This window comes from Mytilus trossulus, chromosome 10 (assembly GCF_036588685.1).
Source record: "Mytilus trossulus isolate FHL-02 chromosome 10, PNRI_Mtr1.1.1.hap1, whole genome shotgun sequence".
NCBI lineage: Eukaryota > Metazoa > Mollusca > Bivalvia > Mytilida > Mytilidae > Mytilus > Mytilus trossulus.
In genome coordinates, this window is record NC_086382.1 from 9,643,131 (window position 1) to 9,667,867 (window position 24,737).

At 32.2% G+C, this 24,737-nt stretch overlaps 1 protein-coding gene across 1 annotated transcript; it reads left to right on the top strand.

Moving 5' to 3' along the window:
* The first annotated feature begins 4,998 nt into the window (after nt 1-4,998).
* Nucleotides 4,999-24,730, top strand: LOC134686825 (organic cation transporter protein-like). The gene is made up of 10 exons (XM_063546630.1): nt 4,999-5,157; nt 11,112-11,271; nt 11,924-12,027; nt 12,603-12,757; nt 16,818-16,986; nt 19,143-19,364; nt 21,055-21,281; nt 21,586-21,767; nt 22,628-22,782; nt 24,606-24,730. Exons 1-10 carry the CDS (start codon nt 5,009-5,011, stop codon nt 24,676-24,678), a joined length of 1,596 nt encoding a protein of 531 aa, XP_063402700.1. The 5' UTR covers nt 4,999-5,008; the 3' UTR covers nt 24,679-24,730.
* The last annotated feature ends 7 nt before the right edge of the window (nt 24,731-24,737 follow it).

The following is a 24,737-nucleotide window of genomic DNA, read 5'->3' on the forward strand; positions in this document are numbered from 1 at the left end:
CATCTGTGCAGTTGTGAAAATACTGAACTGTATACAAAGAGGAATAACTCAATGTACTTTTGTCAGATTACGTAAAAGAAGGGGGACGAAAGACACCAAAGGGACAGTCAAACTCGTAAATCTAAAACAAACTGACAACGCCATGGCTAAAAATGAAAAAGACAAACAGAAAAACAATAGTACACATGACACGCGAGTTGCTCGTTTCGTCTACATAAGACTCGTTCGTGGTGTTCTATGTTCAAGGGGAAATACAGTTTTAGTTGGTGCACAATGTTATGATGTACATTGGAACTTTAATTTGTCTTTGATGTCCAGTCAAACTGATAGATATTATAAATGGACAATTCACTTTATTCATACTAATGCAAATCTCCGACTCTTCCTAACAAAATACTGAAACTACATATCTCTCAGTATTCTTAGAAACGATTTGATTTAATTTAGTTCCGTATAGTTTTTTTTTTTTTTAACAAATACGTTTTGGGAACATTGTGCAACTGTTTTCACGATACAAATACGATTGGTAAGCGGAATGTACTATCTAAACAATGTTCTATAGTTTATTTAAATTACCAAGTGCTTTACAAATGGAACAACTTATCGTTCTTTATTATAATTTGTTTTTTTTCTCGTTTGGATAAGATGTTAACAATAAAAGCATTGTTCCTTTTAAAGAAAAGTAATGATTTAAACGTCCTCTTTGACCTCTATTATTTACAACTTTAAGTGTGGTATTGTGATACGATCAGTGATTTCACGGTTCGTCTGATTAAATTGACAAGTTGACACATGCTCTCATTTAAAAATATATGTGCACAACGTGATAAACATAAACCTTTTGCCTATTGGAAGGAAATATGACAATTTTTGCTATCTAAATTTTCCCCCACCTTGCTCACCAAAATCAAAGTATTCCTTCTCTGAAATCAATTGGCTATACATAAGGCAAACACAGTTATTTGTTGATTTTACCCTATAGTTTTTTAATACTGTCATTTGTACCTCTTCCCCACCGTTTCCTTTGTTTTTTGTTTATATAAGAAGTATTACTTGAAGAGTGCACATGAATTTTTGATTAATTTTTGAATTCGATTATCCCTTACTAGGAACATGATTTCATTCATTCCTCACAATAAAGAAACCGACCAAATCTTACAACTTCATTGGTCGATAGAACATTGCTACATTCAACGCAAAACTTGACAATTGTGAAGCTTGCAAAATGTATCGCAAAAATATTAGAACGGTTACTGATACTTTTTATATTTATGAAAAAAACCATGGTAAAATCTGCATTTCGGACAAGTGTATGAAAATTCTATCTGAGGAAGTATTTTGTGTTGATCATACAACTTAAATTCGCTATGAACGTTAGAACTTTATAACAAAAACTCAGATGCAGTAGTTGAACTACAGGAGCATCACGCATACACAATATTTTACAGATGACAGAACGAGTAGAAATGACCTTATATGTAAAGAACTATACGACTTATGATATTAAAACATATATAGATAAAGTAGTTATAAATAACTGTAACACTATTAATATATCAAAACGTATGTTTTCAAACGAAAGAAAAAATAACACCAATGTAATTAGTTAGATCCATAAATATAATACTAGTAACAGAAAGATTAAGTAGTCCTCTGTTCTTAAATCGAACGAATGTTTTTAAAATGAATTTGATAATGGACCCTTTGCTCTCAACTTTTGAAAGACAAGAAGAAAAGCAAAACCAAGACACGGAATCGCAGCTATACACGAGGGAAATACTTTCATTAAAACCAAGACAAGGAATCACATCTATACACAAAGGAAATACCTTCCTCAAAACCAAATCAAGGAATCACAGCTTTACACGAGGGAAATACCTTACTCAAAACCAAAGTAAGGAATCACAGCCTTACACGAGGGAAATACATTCCTTAAAACTAAGATAAGAAATCACAGCTTCACACGAGGGAAATACATTCCTTAAAACTAAGATAAGAAATCACAGCTTCACACGAGGGAAATACCTTCCTTAAAACTAAGACAAGAAATCACAGCTTCACACGAGGGAAAACCTTTCTTAAAACTAAGACAAGGAATCACAGCCGTTAACTAGGGAAATACCTTCCTTTAAATTAAGATTAGGAACCACAGCTTTACACGAGGGAAAACCTTTCCTCAAAACTAAGATTAGGAATCTCAGCTATACACGAGGGAAAACCTTCCATAAAACCAAGACAAGGAATCAAAGCTTTACACGAGGGAAATACCTTCCTTTAAACTAAGATTAGGAATCACAGCTATACAAGAGGGAAAACCTTCCATAAAACCAAGACAAGAAATCACAGCCGTTAACTAGGGAAATACTTTCCTTAAAAACAAGACAAGGAATCTCATATATTCACAGTGGAAATAAAATTGAGAATGGAAATGGGGAATGTGTCAAAGAGACAACAACCCGACCATAGAACAGACAATTAAGATTAGAAATCACAGCTATACACAAGGGAAATACTTTCCCGAAAACCAGGTCAAGAAATTACAACTTTACACGAGGGAAATACCTCTCTTAAAATCAAGACAAGGAATATCAGCATCACACGAGGGAAATACCTTCCTTAAAATCAAGACAAGGATTCACAGGTTCACACGAGGCAAATTCATTATATTCGAAAGAAAAATGCCTTCCTTAAGCAAGTAATTCAAGCTATAATAAAGGGAAATGCCTCCTTTATTATAACCTGAATAATTCAGTCGTTATATTCCGCTGATGTACGAAGACTACCTCGTGTGGGAGAAAAACGGACACAGAAAGGGCTTGAATTATTCGAGTTACCTATATTAAAGAAATCTGGTCATACATGAATGAACTGCCTTCTGATCATAGTCCAATCCTAACCTGAAAGTAATTGCAACAGAAGATTTTAAAGTTTTAATCTTTAGCATTATACCCCAAATATACACAGAAAAAAGTCCTGGGCATAAAATCTAACTTGAGGAAGACTAATAAAACCACCATTTAAAATTCCTATGATGATTTGTATTGAAAAGGGAGATAACTCTTGCAAAAAAGGCAAAAATATCTCTAAAAACTGATACAAAATTATAACTTTACCGCTTTCATTCATCAGAATGTATTGATTCTTGATTTTTAGCGGTCTTTACAGTATAATAAACAACTCTAAAGGTGTTTTCATATATTTTATCAAGCTATAATCTAAATTGTCACATTATTTTTTCAAAATGGTTACAAAGCTTCAAATTTGCATTTTTTTAATGAAAAATGCACGAAAAAAATAAAACTACCCATGACACTTCGGTTTTGTAGATATTTCGTGAGCAGAGGATTATATAATTCTGTCAAATACAAATTTATAACCCCATCAAAGAATCATACTGTACATAAATTTCAAGAAAAACAACCAAAAACTGACAAAAAAAGACTCATTTATGTAAGAGTTATCTCCCCTTCCATTGTTAATTTCCATAGGAAATTAAAAATGCTGATTTTGAGTTTTCCTCAAGTTAGATTTTATGGGACTTTTTTCGGTGTATATAAACGGCATAATGCTGTACATTAGAACTAAAACATTTTCTGTTGCAATTAGTTTGAGGTTTAACCTTAGTTTGACTGAGCTATCAAGAGATTCCAGGTATACATGAGGGAAGTGATATCTTTTATTTAATTTGGGAACAGCTTTTAATAATAAAAAATAACCGTACTTGATATCACTTCAAGAAGAGAAAGGACTGATCTAAATTTCGCTTCACCTATTAGTACAGATAGGATTTACTAATTCAGCATTACTCAAGTGAAATACCTTCCTTAAAACTAAGATTAGGAGTCACAGCTTTACACGAGGAGATTACTTTCCTTAAAACTAAGACAAGAAATCACAACTTCACACGAGGGAAAACCTTCTTTAAAACTAAGATTAGGAATCTCAGCTATACACGACGGAAAACCTTCCATAAAACCAAGACAAAAAAATCACAGCCAGGCAAAGAAATCACAGCCTTACACGAGGGAAATACTTTCCTTAATACCAAGACAAGAAATTACAGCCTTACACGAGGGAAATATATTCCTTAAAATCAAGACAAGGAATCACAGCTTCACACGAGGGAAATACTTTCCTTAAAATCAAGACAAGGAATCACAGCTTCACACGAGGGAAATACCTTCCTTAAAATCAAGACAAGGAATCACAGCTTCACACGAGGGAAATTCCTTCCTTAAAATCAAGACAAGGAATCACAGCTTCACAATAGGGAAATACCTTCCTTAAAATCAAGACAAGGAATCACAGCTTCACACGAGGGAAATTCCTTTCTTAAAATCAAGACAAGGAATCACAGCTTCACACGAGGGAAATGCATTCATTATATTCAAAAGAAAATTGCCCTCCTAAATCAAGTAATTCAAGCTATACTAAAGGGAAATACCTCCTTAATTAAAGAATTCAGGTCATCCATGAATGAACTACCTTCTGATCAAGGGATTCCAGGTATACACAAGGGAAGGGACATCTATTATTTAATTTTTGAACAGCTTTTAATAATAAAAAATAACCGTACTTGATATCAATGCAAGAAGAGAAAGGACTGATTTAAATTTCGCTTCACCTATTGGTACAGATAGGATTTACTAATACAGCAATATCTGTCTTTTAGATGAACACGATTAATGCTCCTATATATTGTATATCATCAAAATGATGAGATTACATCGTGAGCAAATGGGAATTATATTGATACATATTTGTTGTCAACTTCTGAATGATAACAATCAGATTTATGCAAGTTTTATATTTAATGACTAGCTGCATTGAATAAATTTGTGAAATAAGATTTTCCTCCAGATTCACACGTTGATGTTATCGCGCCTTTTTGTAATTAAACGTTATAAAGATGTGTTGAAGTAGATGTTATTGAATTACTGAGTTTAACGTACTTAAGATCGTACATCCTATTATTACTATTATATAGTGTTCACGTTTAACTTTTACTATGGCGATAGAGTATGATGCACTCCTACAGAAACTTGGGGGATTTGGGAGATATCAGAAAGTTCTTCTGGTTGTATTATTCTTTCCTGCCATTTTCGATGCTATGCAAGGCTTTCTTCCGAACTTCATTTTAGCTGAACACAAACACAGGTAAGAAAAGACATGTACATACACGTAAATGTAAGTATAAGTCATTGTATGCATAAATTAACGACATCTTCAATGCACAAATTTAACCTGTATTATATTATATTCATTAATGTGTTTCTCAAACCCTAGGTTGAACAATTTTATTCATCAATATGTTTCTCAAAATATGGGTTTACATCTTCTATTCTTCAATGTGTTTCTCAAACCTTAGGTTTAAATGTTCTATTCATCAATGACTTTTTCAAACCGTTGATTTACATTTTCTATTAATCAATGTGTTTCCCATACCCTGGGTTCAAATGTTTTTCATGTATTTGCTCTCCTAAACCTTTGGTTTAAATCTCCTATCAATGTCTTTCTCAAACCCTGGGTTTAAATCTAACTTAGTGAAGATAAAGCTCATCATTATTATTCTGAAATTTCTTACCTCTTTTAGGGATATTTCTTTATTAAAGAGTATAGAATACTAATGAGAGTCAGGAATAAATAGAATACATAATAGTTTCAAAGTATAGAAACAACTTCCCCTAAAGATGACATAAGAGCTTTTAGATATAAAACTTTAAATTTTCTCCCGTCTTGAACTTCTGATTTATGCAGTTAAAACTCATCAAAGATCAGTTAAGGGTTACTCTTTCTATTGAAACATAATAACTTTACCAAAGGAAAGTTTACTAAATTAAGACAAGCTTTGTTAAATACAATTACTATCCATTAGCCTCACCCAGACAATATCTCCTGGTCCTTACAATATTACCTGGTCCTGACAATATCATGTGATACCGACACTATCATGTGATACCGACAATATCATGTGATACCGATATTATCATGTGATACTGACAATATCATGTGATACCCACACTATCATGTGATACCGACAATATCATGTGATACCGATATTATCATGTGATACCAACAATATCATGTGATATCGACACTATCATGTGATACCGATATTATCATGTGATACCGACAATATAATGTGATACCGACAATTTCATGTGATGCCGACACTATCATGTGATACCAATATTATCATGTGATACCGACAATATCATGTGATACCGACAATATCATGTGATACTGATATTATCATGTGATACCGACAATATCATGTGATACCGACAATATCATGTGATACTGATATTATCATGTAATACGGACGATATCATGTAATACCGACAATATCATGTGATACCGACAATATCATGTGATACCGACAATATCATGTGATACCGACAATATCATATATTACCGACAATATCATATATTACTGACAATATCATGTGATACCGACAATATCATGTGATACCGATATTATCATGTGATAATGACAATATCATGTGATACCGACACTATCATGTAATACCGACAATATCATGTGATACCGATATTATCATGTGATACCAACAATATCATGTGATATCGACACTATCATGTGATACCGATATTATCATGTGATACCGACCATATAATGTGATACCGATATTATCATGTGATACCGACAATATCATGTGATACCGACACTATCATGTAATACCAATATTATCATGAAATACCGACAATATCATGTGATACCGACAATATCATGTGATACTGATATTATCATGTGATACCGACAATATCATGTGATACCGACAATATCATGTGATACTGATATTATCATGTGATACCGACGATATCATGTAATACTGACAATATCATGTGATACCGACAATATCATATATTACCGACAATATCATGTGATACCGACAATATCATATATTACCGACAATATCATATATTACCGACAATATCATGTGATACCGACAATATCATGTGATACTGATATTATCATGTGATACCGACAATATCATGTGATACCGACAATATCATGTGATACTGATATTATCATGTGATACCGACGATATCATGTAATACCGACAATATCATGTGATACCGACAATATCATGTGACACCGACAATATCATGTGATACCGACAATATCATATATTACCGACAATATCATGTGATACCGACAATATCATATATTACCGACAATATCATGTGATACCGACAATATCATGTGATACCGACAATATCATGTGATACCCACAATATCATGTGATACCGATAATATCATGTGATACCGACAATATCATATGATACCGACAATATCATATGATACCGACAATATCATGTGATACCGATACATATCCAACTATCTCCGTCATCACATGACTTTTACACTTAAGTTGTATATCATTAATGGCCGATATATTATCAATGAAAGTGAACGGGTACATAGATAAAACGGTAATAACTTTTTTGTTATAATGTTTATTTTTCCTACCAACCCCGCGTTTTACAGTTTATAAAATTTTACAATTAAATATGTTTTAAGTTTCAGCTCAGAAATATGATTTCGTGCTTCGAAATAAGTTTGAAAATTGAGGTGACATAGCCACACAGCCTCCGTTGACATCTTCGTTAAAACTCGACAAAATTGCAATGGGACCTTTTTGTAAAATCAATTTTCTCAACTAATTTATTGTTACTTATATCCTACCAACCTCTAAAAAGATCGACACCATATTTATTTAAAGTAAATCGCTAACCATATCAGTTCAGGTATTAAACTTTTTGCTTCGAAATTTGTTTTAAAAAAATCATATTTTGGCATTCTTCAGCAATATTTTCAAAATGGCGGCTACTGTTGAAGATCATAACGACACGACATGCCGGTATTCATTTAGTTATAAATCAAAAAGTAATATTTCAAATATTTATCAAAGTGTGTCTTTTCGTACTTAAGAAATTTCTTTTTTCACATGTTCTTCAATATATTTATTAGAAACAGTCTCTCACACTTAAAATAAAGATTTACATGCACCGAGCATGCAGTTTAGAACATTGATAGCGTGGGGCTACATGGGAATATATATTTTTGAAGATTTGTACGATGAAAATCGAAAAATTGTTAGATGTATGTCTTTTCAATAATTGTCTTACCTTAATGCAGCATAGATTTAAACACTATTTCCCTCTTTGAAAGTGGATACATGCTCTTTGTTTTGATAAAATTTCGAAGTTACATAAACAAAATGGCGACCAAATAATTTCAAACGTAGAGGATGCTCGACACTTAGTTTGCACATACAAATAATTCAATAAGATTTAACTGTTTGTATTGCAATTAAATATGACACGTTATTGTAACTCGTATGATAATTAAGGATAAAGCAAGATTGTGGAGATATTAATGAAGTCATCAACGTGATCAAGCAAAACAAACATGGCAACGTGACCTAATCATGATGTAAATTTTGACAAGACTTAATATATATATTAGCATTATACGATTTTTTATGAAATCATTTTATGATAATATTTTATATCAACGAAAGGAAACCACGGATGTGTTGAAACAAAGATGCAATTTCTATATATTGAAATTATTACTTGGGTAACCAGTACATTTTACATAATCATAATTAAACCAGTCACATACAGAGTTATCGAGCTTAATTATGACTGGAATAGTTGCATATGATATCATGTGATACCGACAATATCATATATTACCAACAATAACACCTGGTCTGGACAATAAGTGTTTGGGTCATAAACTTCGACTGCATTTGAACATCGGTAACCTACTGTTGCATTAATTACATCCTGTAACAATTAATTAGAAGAAGATGATTCTTAATTGTCGAGTTTAACATACTTAAGGTTTGAAATTAAAGTATAACTTTATTGTGAATACGTTTAATTATGGCGATCGAATTATTTTAACAGAAGCTTGGGGTTTTGGTAGATATCAGAAAATTGTTTTGGCTGTTTTAGTTTTTCATGCAATTTTTAATGCGTTACAATCATTTCTTGCAAACTTCATCTTAGTACAGAAAAAGAATAAAACATAATATTCACGCAAATTTAATTTTAAATCATTCAATTAAAAAAAATTCATTAATTTCTTGCTGAGCAAGGCATTCCATGAATGGATGTGAGGGAGTTTAACACCAAAATACAAGCAGTTTCACATTACATGACATCATGAATTTCCCACCAAAATATGGAGGTTTGATGAAAAATATAAAACGTACTAAATAAATGACACTTCAAAGATTGTAGTAATTAGTTATCAAAAGTGCCAGGATTATAATTTTATACGCCAGACGCGCGTTTCGTTTACATAAGACTCATCAGTGACGCTCAGATCAAAATAGTTAAAAAGCCAAACAAATAAAAAGTTGAAGAGCATTGATGTAAAACATTAACATAAATACGCATTGTATGTAATGCATGTCTCTTCACCTGTAGTCATGTGATTCCAATAAGTTTTAGGTTACAGGAAAGTAGTACAAACATTGGAGAAATTTGACCTCAAAAGTGTTATAGTATGTATATATGTTACAGTGAATTTGTATAATCAGTGATTATGTAGAATCCCTGAAATTTTCAAGGATTATGTAGAATCCCTGAAATTTTCAAGGATTATGTAGAATCCCTGAAATTTTCAAGGATTATGTAGAATCACTGGCTAGTTTAGGAATTATATATAATCACTAAAATTTTCAGGGAATAATAACTAGAAAAAACGTCCGGGATTATACATAATAACTGAAATGAAGAAATAGTTTTTATCTATAAAGAAAATGAATAAAAGTCAAATAATTTATTCTATAAAATCATATAAAACATCAATATAAACATAAATTGTAAAATGTTGAGAAAAATAAATAAAAATGATAACCCCATTTTTTTTAAATGCTAGGCACAATATATCAAAATCTTAAACACAATATATTAAAACAATATGCTTCACATCTGTTTCTATCACAATATCCACATAAAAAAACCCCAACTTTCCTTCACATAACGAATTAAAATTTTCGACACACCTTAGAAAAATAAAGTGTTCTGTAAAACCATCTCAAGGTATCCCGGAAAAAAGAGAATGAGCAACCTCGAAACTGTTCGAGCAAAATACCTTGTTTTGTGGCCAGGCAATATCCTTTTTCAGACTTTTGTGAACAATTGCCAATGCTTATGTTTTTTTGGTTTTCCTTTCCTTTTTTCCCTGCAGAATTGCTATGAGTATATTACGTCAAATGACAGCTTCCTCTAAAATTTTGTTCTATTTATCAATCCTTCAGTTCTGTCTGTTTTATCATCATGACATTTAAGTTCTCTCAGTTGAAATTTCTTGTTCATTTGACAAAAAAAAAAATACTAAAAAAAACCCCAAAAAACTAGACCACAAAACAGATGTTCCATCATCTTCTTTGCCATAAATAATAAGCTCTGGATTTACAAGTAAAACATGAATATCCATTTGACGCTAGCTTTTAAGCAACAAACAATACAAGTAAAGTTATCGCTATAAACGGAAATCTTCAACTTTATCTTGAAACCCTGTGTTGGTTGTATATTTAAGATTAGTCTCTGTGTTTAAAAGCAAAAGCATTTCATCTGGCAAGGAATATGAAAGTAAAAAATGATAATTTGTCTATATTATGTATGTTTTAACAAACAAAGCATCCTTTCATTATTGATTTTCAGGGATTATATATGATTTCTAATGATTTAAGGGATTCTGCATATTCCCTGAAAAATCAGTTATTCTACATAATCCCTGATTATACAAATTCACTGTAACATATATAAAGAAAGTATAAAGAAGGTAACAGTTGTATACCGCTTTTTAACAGTCATAATTCGATTATACTTTGCATCATTTTTATTATTTTTAATCTTTCATCGCAATTTTAGAATCATTATGTAAGAAAATATCAGAAAATACTTTAATTAGATAGTTTGGTTTGTCAATGTTAAATTTGATAAAAAAAGAAGACATTTTTGACATTTCTGATTTTTTTATATATAGTTCTTATGCACTATGAAATATATTGATATTATGAATTTGTGATGAATATAGTAATTATCTAATCATTATAATGTTTTAGATGTAAAATTCCAAATGAACAAGACAGCTATGAACGAAATGCTACACATCATCCAGTCTACAATGTGTCAAAATGTTCTGTACAATACAATGGAACAAGTCAGAAGTGTACAGAATGGGTTTACGATCAATCAATCTTTACAGACAGTCTGATATCATCAGTAGGTATATGAAGTGTAGTTACTCACGATTAAAGAAGAGATTCCACGCTGATATAGTGTGCATTGGTCTCAGTCTCTCTGAATTATCCGAAAAAATCCGAAAAAGATATCTTTTATCTTGTATAATCAATATTCTGAAAGTACCCTGTAGAACATTTCCCATCTTGCTAACCTGCAAAACCTCTCATAAAAAATGTATATTGTCCACAGTAATGCCTTATCACCAATAACATTACGTATTGTGTCCATGTGTCTTTATGATGGCTTAATTCACGTCCTGGTGAACATATCACCCTTATTGCCTCCATGACTCGTTAGGAGGGGACAGACAAGAAGACAGTCTTGTGGTATAACTCGTGGTATAGATAGCCTGACTGGGTACAGAATATACGAAAAACCTTCAACCAGGAATTATTCACCAAAACACTACTTTTTCTTTTCGTCAATTTCTATTTACGATGATAAACAATGTTTTCATCTTGAACTATTATTTATGTACCACTTACATATTGGTCTGCATGTTTGCACAGACTGACCTCAGCATGCATAAATATTGTGTACACTTTTATCATTCTGATATTATTAACAATTTGTTCATGATTGTTTATTTTGTCATTGATTTCATTATTTTGAACTGTTATATTTTACATAGTTGAACATTGTATGTGATGAAAAAGAATGGCGTGAACACTTAATTCTAGCAGCCTTATTAGGAATGTTCTTTGGAAACATTGGTAACAATTTGATGTCTGATTTGTAAGTGTAGTTATGGATAGATCATGAACTTTAATGACCATCTTGCTATGATGTTTGTAAGATGGGTATAGAATATATGTGATGGCCATTTTGCATTGATAGGTTGGTATATTAAGTAATTTGTTGATGCTAAAATCTTGCAAATCGATTTTAAAGAAACTAATCAAGATAAATAAAAACCCAGAAACTGAACTTCAAAAGGTGCGAGACCGGTAGTGTAGTGAGCGTTCCCGGCTAAGCGTACATCATCCACCATGCAAATTTACACTAGCTCGGTGACATTACTGATTATAAGACCCAGGTATCTAAAGATATAAGATCACAAAAACATGTCACTAGTGAGTTGAGACAACGACAAATCGTACCGGTCAACCAATTCGTGCTGTTAATTTCAAACACATTTACGCGCATAACATAATAATTGAGATATGGAAACATCATAATATGATGCAGAGGGTAATTTACTTCTCAGAAAGGGATGTTGACAATTGGAAAGTTGAAATCATTACCTTTGGTATATATGCAAGTTCGAAGTCGCCCATAAGTGTTATTTTCTGTTATTTTTTTTTTATCAGGTATGGAAGAAAATTAACAGTATGTTTAGACCTTATAATATACACTATTGGGAGCGTACCACTACCATGGACGGAAAACAGAATAGCTCTGCTATTCCTCAGGTTTCTTGCAGGCGTAGGTGGAGTAGGATATTACCAGATCGCTTTTATTTTAGGTAAAGTATAGATCATATAAACAAGGCAGTTGCTAATTGTCCGGCTAGCCGGACGAATAGTACCAGGACTATTTGTCCGGCCAATACAATGCGCATGTCACTATAACATTAGTGTGTGCGTGTAAAATTATCTTCATCAGCACCAAGGGGTAACACATGTTTGTAATCTTAAGTGTAAGGTCCTAATCTTGTTACTACTAGCATGGAAGTATTATATTGACAGGAACTCCAACGAAAAATTAGCACATTCGGATCCCACTGATTTCTTAACGAAAATAAAAGCTTCCGACTCAGTTTGTCAAGTACGTGATAACTCCTTTGTGGGGTATCTGCGATGCCGCTGTCGCCTGTAAAGTTTACAGAAACGGATCTTATCACGTGATCTGTTATCGAAGAGCTTGTTTACCTACCAATGTAAATAAACACGGAAACTCCTGTGGCTTTTTGCGAATCGCTACATGGACAACGACACCTGTTTCTGTTCAATAAATAAAAATTACAGCTGAAACAATCTAAAAAATCGGTCCATATTTCACAGAATGACAAAAGAAAATTAACTATATTGAAAGAAGTTAAGATTATTTTTAGTTTTGTTGGATACATTTTTATCAATATAACTAAAAAATCGGAAAATATCGTGTTATAAAAATTAAATGAGTCTTTAGTAGAGTGTTAGCAGAAAATAATGTGATACGCGTGAAGTGTGCCAGATGGCGCCAGATAACTTAAATTTCAAGTAAAAGATCGTAAACTCTTATCGAGTGTAACGCAAAGATATATGGTTTTCTCTATCGTAAAATATCGTAAAATGATATTAACTTTCTTAAAGACTAAAAGATGTTAATAATTACACACATGTGATGTCCTCTTTATAGCAATATCAGGTTACGAGTCAATCAGATTAATTTTTACACCTTTTATGATAATTCGTTGTAAACTAATCTTAACATTCAACCTAGTCCGAGAATATTCTGATGTTTGAAAGATTTATTTTTACGGATGGCTTTAAATATTTCTGAATGCATTTTAAGAACGATCACTATAATTGGGTCTGAGCAGTTATTTTTTTTATCACGGAAATCACATTTGCATGGTTTGAATTTATTGGTGTGTGTTTAAAAAAGCTAAACAGTTCCGAAATATCAATAATTAATACTGATAACTTTTCCGTTTATTTTACATGAAAATTTTATGATTTTCAAGCTTAGAATATACAGTCACACGTGATCAGCCAACGACCCTCTTATGAATAAAAAAAACCCGACTATTTTAAGATTGATTGTTAATTTGTACTTAAACAGAATTTCGTTTCGTTTCATTTCTTTTTTATTTGTTTTTTTAAAAGCAGCAAAACCCGTAAATATTGACATATTTGTCATTCACACTGTCAGTAAATGTCATTTCCTTGTCAATTAAGTACACATCCGTATATTTCGGTATGTTCCGTAATTACGATCTTTCACGAGGTTCCAAAAATTATATAGGATCCCTAACTCGAATAATTCAAGCCCTTTCCGTGTCCGATTTTCTCCCACACGAGGAGCCATCGTAGATCAGCGGAATATAACGACTGAATTATTCGGGTTATAGGATCCCATGCATCCATAAGACATGTCGAGTTAATTAACAGATACTTAAAGATTTTGCGGCATCGCACTATAAACGTTTGAAGTCTGCTTGTTGGAGTTCCTGTCAATATAATACTTCCATGCTACTAGTAATTGATTTTTGTTCTTCATACTAGTATATAGTCCAATGTGGATAAACAATACATCGAAAAAAATCATTAAATATCCTATATTTTTAATATAAGAAGAGAGAAGATATTACTTGTAAAACAAATTTGGGTAGTGTTTGACTCGTGCATTTTAAGTTAGCGTAAAGGATTTTGTCTAGCTGAAAAAGGTACAAAATTATTATGTCTGTAGCTGTCAACGAGAATTATAATAGACCCCTTGCCATAAAGTTATCGATATTTTGAGTGAAAGGTGAGAGATTTTTCTATAATGCCCCCCCCCCTTTTTCCCCCAAACATTCTTTAATTTTTTTTTATTTACGTGAGGGGGTTTGGTGACACGGTGTGCTCCTTTTCCCAAATTTCTCTTTTCTATTTTTTCTCCTGATCCAATCTTTGTTGTCCCGTGTATTTCAATACCCAACTTTTTATAATCACATTTCCAAAATCCCCACTTCAAGTTTGTAGCCTCAACATCCCCCGCCTTAATGTACTACTTTGTAGGCCACTTGCAAGAATCATTTCTGGAATAAAACTATAAGCTAAATTTCATTCAGTTAGACATGCAAAATTGTAAAGGCCTTTCTCAACTACTCTTGCTTTGAACATATTTTCCACCAGACATAGCTGTAGCGAGTCGAATAATTTTGTAAAACCGATCAATTATCTTTTATTTTTTCATTTTTCTTGTGACTTCATTTTTTTAGAGTCACTTTTATAAGATTATATCATTCTTGGAAGTTCATACTATCGTATTCCATTGTTAAATTCCGAAAACTGCAAAAAACATCACAAATACTGATGTCACCGTTTTCAGCCATCTTATAATTGAATATCAGTGATCATATTACACGCGCCCCCTTGGTGCTACTGAAGATAATATTACACCCGCGTCAGAACGCACATGATATGACATGCGCATTTCCATGGCCGGACAAATAGCCCTGGCACTATTCGCCCGGCTAGCCGGACAAATAGCCACTCCGTATAAACAACAGTCCACTGTAGTGAACGATGAATTATTAACCGATGTCGCAAACGAAAAGATTTATTATTCAGTTAATAGAAGTCCATTTGTCTGATAACTAGTCGTTAAAACGGGTCTGCTGTACTCTTAATTTTTAACATTTCTACCTGTTATGTCAGTTTGTTTTGATTGCACATTGTTATCAATATAATGGAAATCTTTGCGACTGTCGTGCAATCGACAGGTCTAGCTAGATTTAGTTTAATCCACCATTTTCTAAGTGAGGAAATGTCTGTAACAAGTTAGGAATATAAAAGATGGTTTTCTTCGTTTGATGTGTTTGAGCTTAGATTTTTTCATATGATAAGCGACTTTCCGTTTTGATTTTGCTTGGACATTGGTATTTTTTGTTATTTTACTTTGATATCGAAATATAAAGAATATCACTGGTCTTTAAACGACTTCCGGGTTTTCGGGTTTTGGTCCAAAAAGGTGTAAGAAAAATGATGTATGTATTTCGCGAAATGTTACGTTCCAACACGTTTGGGATTTAGATTAACCTTTTTTTTTTAGTAAATTACAATTACGAACCGTAAAAAGATGAATCCAGAACTGTCGCCCGAATGGTTGTTTCTTTGAAGGCGCCGTCCGAAGTGAGAAACATTTTAAAGGGTTGAAAACCTTTGACATGCACCGTTATCCCAAAATGTTCATATTGATTTAGCATGATTTTTCCTACAGTTTTGTTCATCCTTTGTCACATTTGGTTGTTATTTTAAGTAATTGGTTAATAAAGGTGTCATAATATCTTGTTTTCTAATTAACTCTGTATAATGTCTTCGCACAGTAGTATTGACTGTGTATTTAGCCACAATCTCTTACTTCGATCCAATACGACTGCAATTGAACATAATACGGGATGGTTATGAAAACAGCCATTTAATAACACTATTGTAGAAACTCATTATAAACATAGAAAACAAAAATTGCATGAATTTCAAATGGAGAGAGACCAAACAAGGCGATGAAGTGAACGTCTCATTCCGTGTCACCCGAAATTTAGACTCATCATTTTCCAAACCATACATTCAGTACTTTTCATCATTTGGATGACTGAAGAATAAAGAAAAACCAAAATTAATCATTAAAGAAATTCAGAGGAGTAAATGGAAAATTGCTAGGAAGTTTTACCATATATATATATAAATAACGTGGTATTAGAGCCAATGGGACGACTTTCAACCTGAGACCAACATAACGTTAAACTAAAGCAAAATGTGTTTGTTCCAGACATTACCGGTAATATCTGAAAATGAGAAAATGCAAAGTGTACATATTAAAGATTTTTTTTTATGTAGGAACGGAGCAAGTATCCCCTCAATACAGAGTGGCTGTGAATTTTCTGGAGCATTTCATATTTACAATAGGCCAGTTTATTCTATGTCTTGTGGCGTATTATCTACGCGATTGGCATAACTTAGCTATGGCATGCGGATTACCTTTCCTTGTCACTATATTCCATTGGTTGTAAGTATAAGAATGAATTTTTTAAACCATGGAAATGTAAAATCACGTACTCTTTCTTATTACTGGTTAAAAGTAAAAGATAGTCATAAGTATTCACATGTACAGCCTGCCATATCAACTGATTTCTTCTAAAAACTGCACTAATAAAAAACTTATAGTATTATAAAGTATAAGATTATTAACAATTGAAATACGACTGCATCTACATGTCAGACAACCACTGTCACAAATTAAATTAAAGAGTAAGAGAGTATAGGCATTTTGCGTACGACTTAATAATATACCAAGGTATAAACGTTCAAGATCATAACCAGCATGACACTTTATTAATATAATGCGCACGATAAAGGACGCAACGTTAGATATTGCTACTACTGCGGAAAATAGCGTTAAGTAAATATTTGACGCGAACCTTTTTATAGAAATGCTGAAATAAATATTTCAAATCATACATGAAAATAAAGATTGATTCTTAAATTTTCACATTATGATAGAGAAAGAATAAAAAATATAATATTCATAGTCTTAGGAAGACAAAAATTATCCGAAAAAACGTTTACTAAGCGTCGTCCCATGTAACAAACTAAAAACATAAAACTCAAACAATTCGCGAAATGTGCACGCAACTTTCCGAAATTTTGCATGAACATTCTATGACGAGATATATTTCAGTATTCGTTAACATGGCTGTCTCCATTTAAAATTTGCATAAGTATTTTCAAAAGAATATGATGTACGGAAATGTCCCATCGGAAATTTAATTTGGAAACTTAAAACATTTCATTTCATAAATTAAATGTTGACAGATAATTCATTGAATTGTAAGCACGATCGTTTTGTACTAAGTGTTAGCTCCCGAAATTCGAATAGAAAAAAAAATTGAGCTACATAATAAATTCAAATCAATAGATTTGCAATGTCTTGCGGAAATGTCCGAGTTCAACTTTCATGCCTTTACAAAACTTTTATGGGGAAAAAAACGGAGATTTGATTTTCTGAAGATTATTTTCGGCTTTGATAACTATACCATTAAAAAGTACTTTTAAAGTTGAAGTTGGTACATCAAATAACATTAAGATAGCAGGGTTATCTATAAAAAATACGGATTAATGAAAATGTCTTGCAAGTTTGTCCGTTATCATAATTTGACGTCGTTACAAGCGTAATATGCTAGGGACGGCAAGCACTGCGTGTTCCTTCCTACACTAAATATAAATGTCCTGCTTTCAACAAAACGAAATGATGCACACATTACAAAAATACATATCTATAAGACGATCAAAAAGTAAGAAAACTTCAGTATCATAAGTATAAGCTATTGTAGGGTACTGCTTAAAATCATACTCGGGTTGAATAATGCAGCAATACTCCTCCAAAAACACACAATTACTAGCTCTAAAATTGAATATCCTATGTAAGTTATAAAATCATATTGGATTGGATTCTCACGGCATTTATACTTGTGTGTTATAATTTGCATTTACCCAAAAAGGACAGCAGGATGTTACACTAAATGGTAGCAATATCTGACGTTGCGTATACCCATTTCTGTTACCAAATTTTGATCGGGAACTGCTTTACATGTACAATAGTTCATTTGCCAATTACCGATTTGATTCTGTTTTTACCAACTTTTTAAACAAATTATTTCTCTTTGTCAATCGTAGACTGGTTCTATACCGGACAAAAGTGGCTTTTGCCAATGCAAAGTATAAGTTGAAAGTTATGTATCGGCGGTTAAACTTATTTGTCATGAAAAAAAACTTGTGGTGACAAAAGTATTTAGCTAATCAACAAATTAATGTAATTAAAAGATTTGAACAACTTAAAGGTTACTCACGTTACGCACAGGTAAATTTGCTCCTTCCCCTAGCTCTCCATTGTCGATAAAAATGTAAGTCCGTCATAAGGGAGACAACAACAAAAGGATCTCTAATTACAAGGTTAAGTTCGGGAATGGGCAAATATACTAAAAAAATGATTCCGGCTCTTACACGTACAATACTGAAGTAAGAAAAATCTATTCGGACACGTTATCTGTACAATACTGAAATAAAATAAACGGTTCACTCCTTAAATGAACAAGTTAATATTAGAAGTAAATAATTGCAATATTGTAACGACACTAATATTGTTAGTTCCCTTTACTTTTCCAGTTTTATTTACGAATCACCAAGATGGTTGTTAGCGAAAGGAAGAACAACAGAAGCATTAGAAATTCTGAAGAAAGCAGCAAAGATGAACAAAGTAGAATTTGATTTTGAATCAGATGAAATAAAACTCAACAAAGAACATGCTGAACCGTTTCTTAAATCTTTTAAAGCTTTATTTGGCTCCTTCAGGCTGGTTAGACGTTTACTTATTCTGGCATTCTGTTTGTAAGTTGTTAATTCTTAATAACTGTACATCTGACTCAGCTCCTTCAGGCTGGTTAGACGTTTACTTATTCTGGCATTCTGTTTGTAAGTTGTCATTCTTAATAACTGTACATCTGACTTAGAAAGGTACTTAAATATACAAAAAATATTTATTCCACAATTTTTCAACTCTTTTGGCTTAATATTTGATTTAATAGAAAACGTTATCAAATTTTTCGAAGGTCGATAAAACAAGACCGAAACTAATAGAGTTAGCAAAATCTTTATTTATGCATGGAAATAGCATACAAATAACTTAGACAGACGCGTTATTCAGATGCCAGACAGTTTATATTAAAATATGTATTGTTAGTCCTTCAGGAAAGTAATAAATAAATGAAACTCCGCTCTTTTCGTTTTCAGATGTTTATAAGAACGACGGTTAATTTTCGCGCAATTACGAAAAACAATTTTGATGAAAGGTCTTTTTTTTAAATGGTATACTTGAACGTAATAAATACACTTTCGTTGACAAGAAAAAAGTGATCCATGCATAACATAAACTTAATGTATATTTGATAAAATCATCATGTTGATATTTCTATCACTATTCATAAATGACAAAGATGAATACATCTTAAAAAATATTCAGTTTTCCGGCAGGAACTAAAACCTGAAATGACACGATTCAGTTTTAGGGTATTACATTTACGCAAATGCTTGTCGAGTTGCGTTTTTACTTTTTTATGTTATTAATACATGAATTTTATTCAGTGGTGTGTGAATATATATGCCTAGATCAATTCATTTTTTGAGTTAATCGATTCTGAATAACACATTAAAAACCGGCTCTCAAATATTTTTTTAAACTTTTGATTCTCAATCAAACCAAATTCTTTCGTTTTCAAAAAAACAAAAATGAACTCCGACGAAAATCCAAACGGAAAGTCCCTAATCAAATATCAAACGCAAAAGCTGAGACACGACTTTCTTAATCCCCATGATACATTCAAGTATATTACGCATTCATATATCAAAGTGTTAAATTAGGCTACACACGTAGTATCATCGACATGGTCTATCAAAGTAAAAATCTAGGAAAATATATTTTGACGGACCAATCCCATTCAATGATTAATCGTCTTTGCTTTTATTACAGTGCTAACAGAACATTTCATGCATGTTTAGGTCTAGGACAACATGCAATAAGGGCACAACCGGGATAATAAACTTGACATTGAGTATGCCACTTGAAAATGTGGCAAAAATTGAGCCTTGCAACAGGCCACCTACAAATTAACAAAAAGTATGGATTCAAGGATTCGTTCATAGCAAGGCATCAGAGTGTACGTTTTCTTTATGACCGTTATTTTCACTAGTCAATCGGTGGCCAACGTTTTAAAAAGATTTTTCTGCGGTGTAAAGAAGACCAAGAGATAACCTCATTTTCATTTCCTAGTTCATGTTATTTGCATTCAAAATGTTACAATTTTATCAAAATGCAGATGTGCATATCATATGCGAATTATGTTGCATCTTTTTAAGGCTTTTTTCATTATATTTAGTACTAATATAAACATAATGGTTTACTTTTATAAATTGTTACTTGGGTGGAGAGTTGTCTCATTGGCACTCATACAACATCTTCCTATAACTATTTTACTTAATTCCTCTTAGTATATTAATCAATAATTCTACTTTGTTTTTTCAGTTTTGCTGTTAACCTGACTTATTATGGGATAAGCTTGAACATTGGAATTTTGGGAGGGAATATTTATATCAACTTTGCTATTTCTTCGCTGATGGAATTGCTTGGTGTAACGTTTTCACTCATCACGCTGAACAGAATTGGTAGAAAGAAGATGCATTGTATATCATTACTGATTGGCGGGACTAGTTGTCTCTGTACTATATTTACATCATTATATGCACCAAAAGGTAACGTCGTCAAACCGTTGGGTTCTTACTATTTAAGTTCAACGTACACATATTTATTATCTTAGCTTTTACTCTCTCCATATTAATGAACATCCAATTATAATTTTACTCTTACTAGATCAATGAACACATATTTATAATCCTTAATTTTACTCTTTCCAGATCAATAAACAGAAGACATTAACAATCTCAGCTTTTACTCTTTCCAGACAAAAAAAATGATACATGTATGATCCTAGCTTTTACCATTTCCATATATATGAATAAAAACACAGGTGTAATCCTAGCTACTTATCAATTGTAGATCTTTATTGGATAACCATTGCTTTAGCTATGATTGGTAAACTAGCGGTGACTATTAATTTCTTTGTGGTGTACACATTCACGGCAGAACTATTCCCTACCGTGCTTCGAGGTGTGGCAATGGGTATGTGTAGTACTACTGGTAGAATTGGAACAGTTTCGTCTGCATACATAGGTGCATTGGTAAATACTTATATATTGAGATTCTGGTTTTCGAAAAAAACAAACAATGAAGGGGCATATGCACAATGTTCTTTTGTTATGTGAAAGGATTATTAATATTAAGATTCAAATCTACGTTGTTATTGATCAATGTAAAGAATCATTTGTATATAATATGAGTGATTTACATGAATAAATAAACTAATAAACATTACAAGAACAATTGGATTGCAAATAAGTAAATAAACTGTTTGAATTTTCTCTGAGGGGAAGTTAAAAGGTCAGTACAATGATATATAAATTTAAGTTTTAATTAATTGCATTAAAAAATTAAAATAAATGAAAATTGATTAATCCATAGGTATTATGTTAAAGTAAAACACATTTTGATGATGTAAATTTCATTCGCTACACTGTAATCATAGTTTTTCATAAAATATATAACTCTTCTTAGAGCGTTCCGGTATTTATCATTGTGACTAAAACCAAGGTCAACAATTAAATCTGATACAGAAAAGCTGATATATAAATATTTAAGTTAAAGCAGAATGCATTGGATGTGTAGGTTAAGACTGAATCTTTGGTCACCTTGATTGTAAGCTGAACCGTGAAGTCATTTTCATGGTAGGTACAATACTACCCTCATTCGGAGTAGTCGAGTCCTACAGACAGGTAGATATGTTATCTATCGGACAAGTCTACTCTTAAAGGAGGGTGGCTTACCAAACCTTATAATGACTTCATGGTTCAGCTAATTAGCAACCTAACCAAAGATATCACCTTTACCTACACACTCAATACATGCTGCCGTAATAAAACAATGCTGATACAATTTGCTCGTATACATAAAAAAATAAGAATAACAATTTTTTAATGTTCAGGGCAAAAATCTTGAAACAGATTTCGGAAGTGCTTTGCCACTTATTATATTTGGATCAGTTGGTTTGATTGCTGGCATCACTAGTCTTATTCTACCAGAAACAACAGCAAAATCTTTACCGGAGACGGTAGAGGATGCGGATACACTGGACAATAAGTAAGCAGATTACATTATCAATGGCTAAATAGAACATTTACATCTTTAATATATTTAATTGGTTTGCTGATCTATAAGAAGACCTAGAACTATTAGCTTTATAGGGTGTATTTTATTTGTCTTAACATTATTCACGGTATCCAGAATATTGTCGTTAACAAAATAATTAGATTTTAAATGTTTCCAATTGTGTTAAAAAATACGAGAATTAATAAAATCATTAGAATGATAGAAACAACACTATGTGCTATGTAATGAATATAAAACATTAGTGCACGCAATGCTCTTATCTGAATTAACCTCCATCAAAAACCTACAAATAATTATGAGTCAGAAGTTATCAAAGGGACATACAAAAACCCTATAAATTAAGGTAGTTTTACTGTATACCGACATCTTGGATTGAACAATAACAGTACACAATCGGTCTAGCTTTTTGTCAAAAATTTCAAATTTTTAGACAGATCTGTTATTTATGTGTAAAATTGCTCATTTGTATAAACATAACATAGGTGATTCATTGCATTAAACGAACTGTTTAAACCAAACCAAATATTTATGTTTTAAGAATCAATTTTGACCATTGGAGGGGAGACGATGACCCATTCTTTTTATTATATTTTGAAAAAAAAAAACTTTGAAAATCTTCAGTTTTGCAGAGTATAGAATAACCTGTATAATGAAATATATACCGATGATCCACCTTATGAAAAATAAAACAAACGACAAAGAAACAGACATAAAACACTAGCCCTATCATTAATTTGGTTGAACCCAGGTACTCAAGAAATGAAGCAGTTCCTAGTCTTCATATGGTATACATTGCATTGCTCATACAAGTACAAATTCGGTAATATTTGGCATTCGCTGATTTCACTATCGCGCCAAAAAGGACGGGGATTCGTTCATGTGGCAAGGACAATTGAGAACAAAAAATGTTATGTAGAAAAATGCAAAACATATCAATGTTTAAACCCTGTAATTTTGACAAACCTGAACCTGTCTTTTACGAACGACAATAATAAATAAACATACCTCATACTCTTTTAGCGGCTTAAATAGAACTTTAGTTCAAGATAGGCAGGTAAACAGGAACCGTATATCAATGTTCACTCTGACTATTGGTTAAAACTCAAATATACCAGACTTATGATTTTATGTACGCGTGTTTCGTCGACTAAGACTAACCAGTTATGCTCGCATCATAACAGTCTGAAATACAAATAAATACGAGGTTTAAAAGCATGAAAACCCAAATTTCGAATACCGTTTTGTCAAAAACGATAAGGACAATCTATTAACCTTATTGAATAGACAGATGTATACATGAAAAAAAACAATGATAATTCATTTCAACACAAAAGTGAGTACTTCTAATCTGGTGATATCATCATTAATTATAAAAACTGATAAAAATGCCATGCTTATAATGTTTAGCACGATAGACGCATGATTCGTCTCGTCTATATAAGACTCATTGGTGGCACAAGAATCAATAATATTTGACCAGAGCCGTAAATTATTATCAATGAAGCAAGACAGACAAAAATCATTTCAATTGATGGTAGACCAGTCTTAGAAACTCAGATTACGGTAGATTGTAGACAAGGCAAGGCAAGACAAGCACAACTCAAACTCAAGTTTTCTGTTACTAGTATGTACTGCGTGAATTTTAGACATTTTATAAGCAGGGCGGACACATATAAGTTTTCATGATTTAATTAATAAGATGTATTTGTCTTTTTATAAGATTTGTTCGGGTACAAATCTTTAATATATATTATGTTGGATATAAGACATTTGTATGTTTTCTTCAAATTTAGAAGTAACGATGACCCAAGGAACGCTGCAGATTCTGCCACAGAAATGCATCCAAATTATTCTACACGTTTGTAATCCAGAGTCCACTCAAATAAGATGGAAGTTTGAAGGGAAATGGATACACCACATTGTAA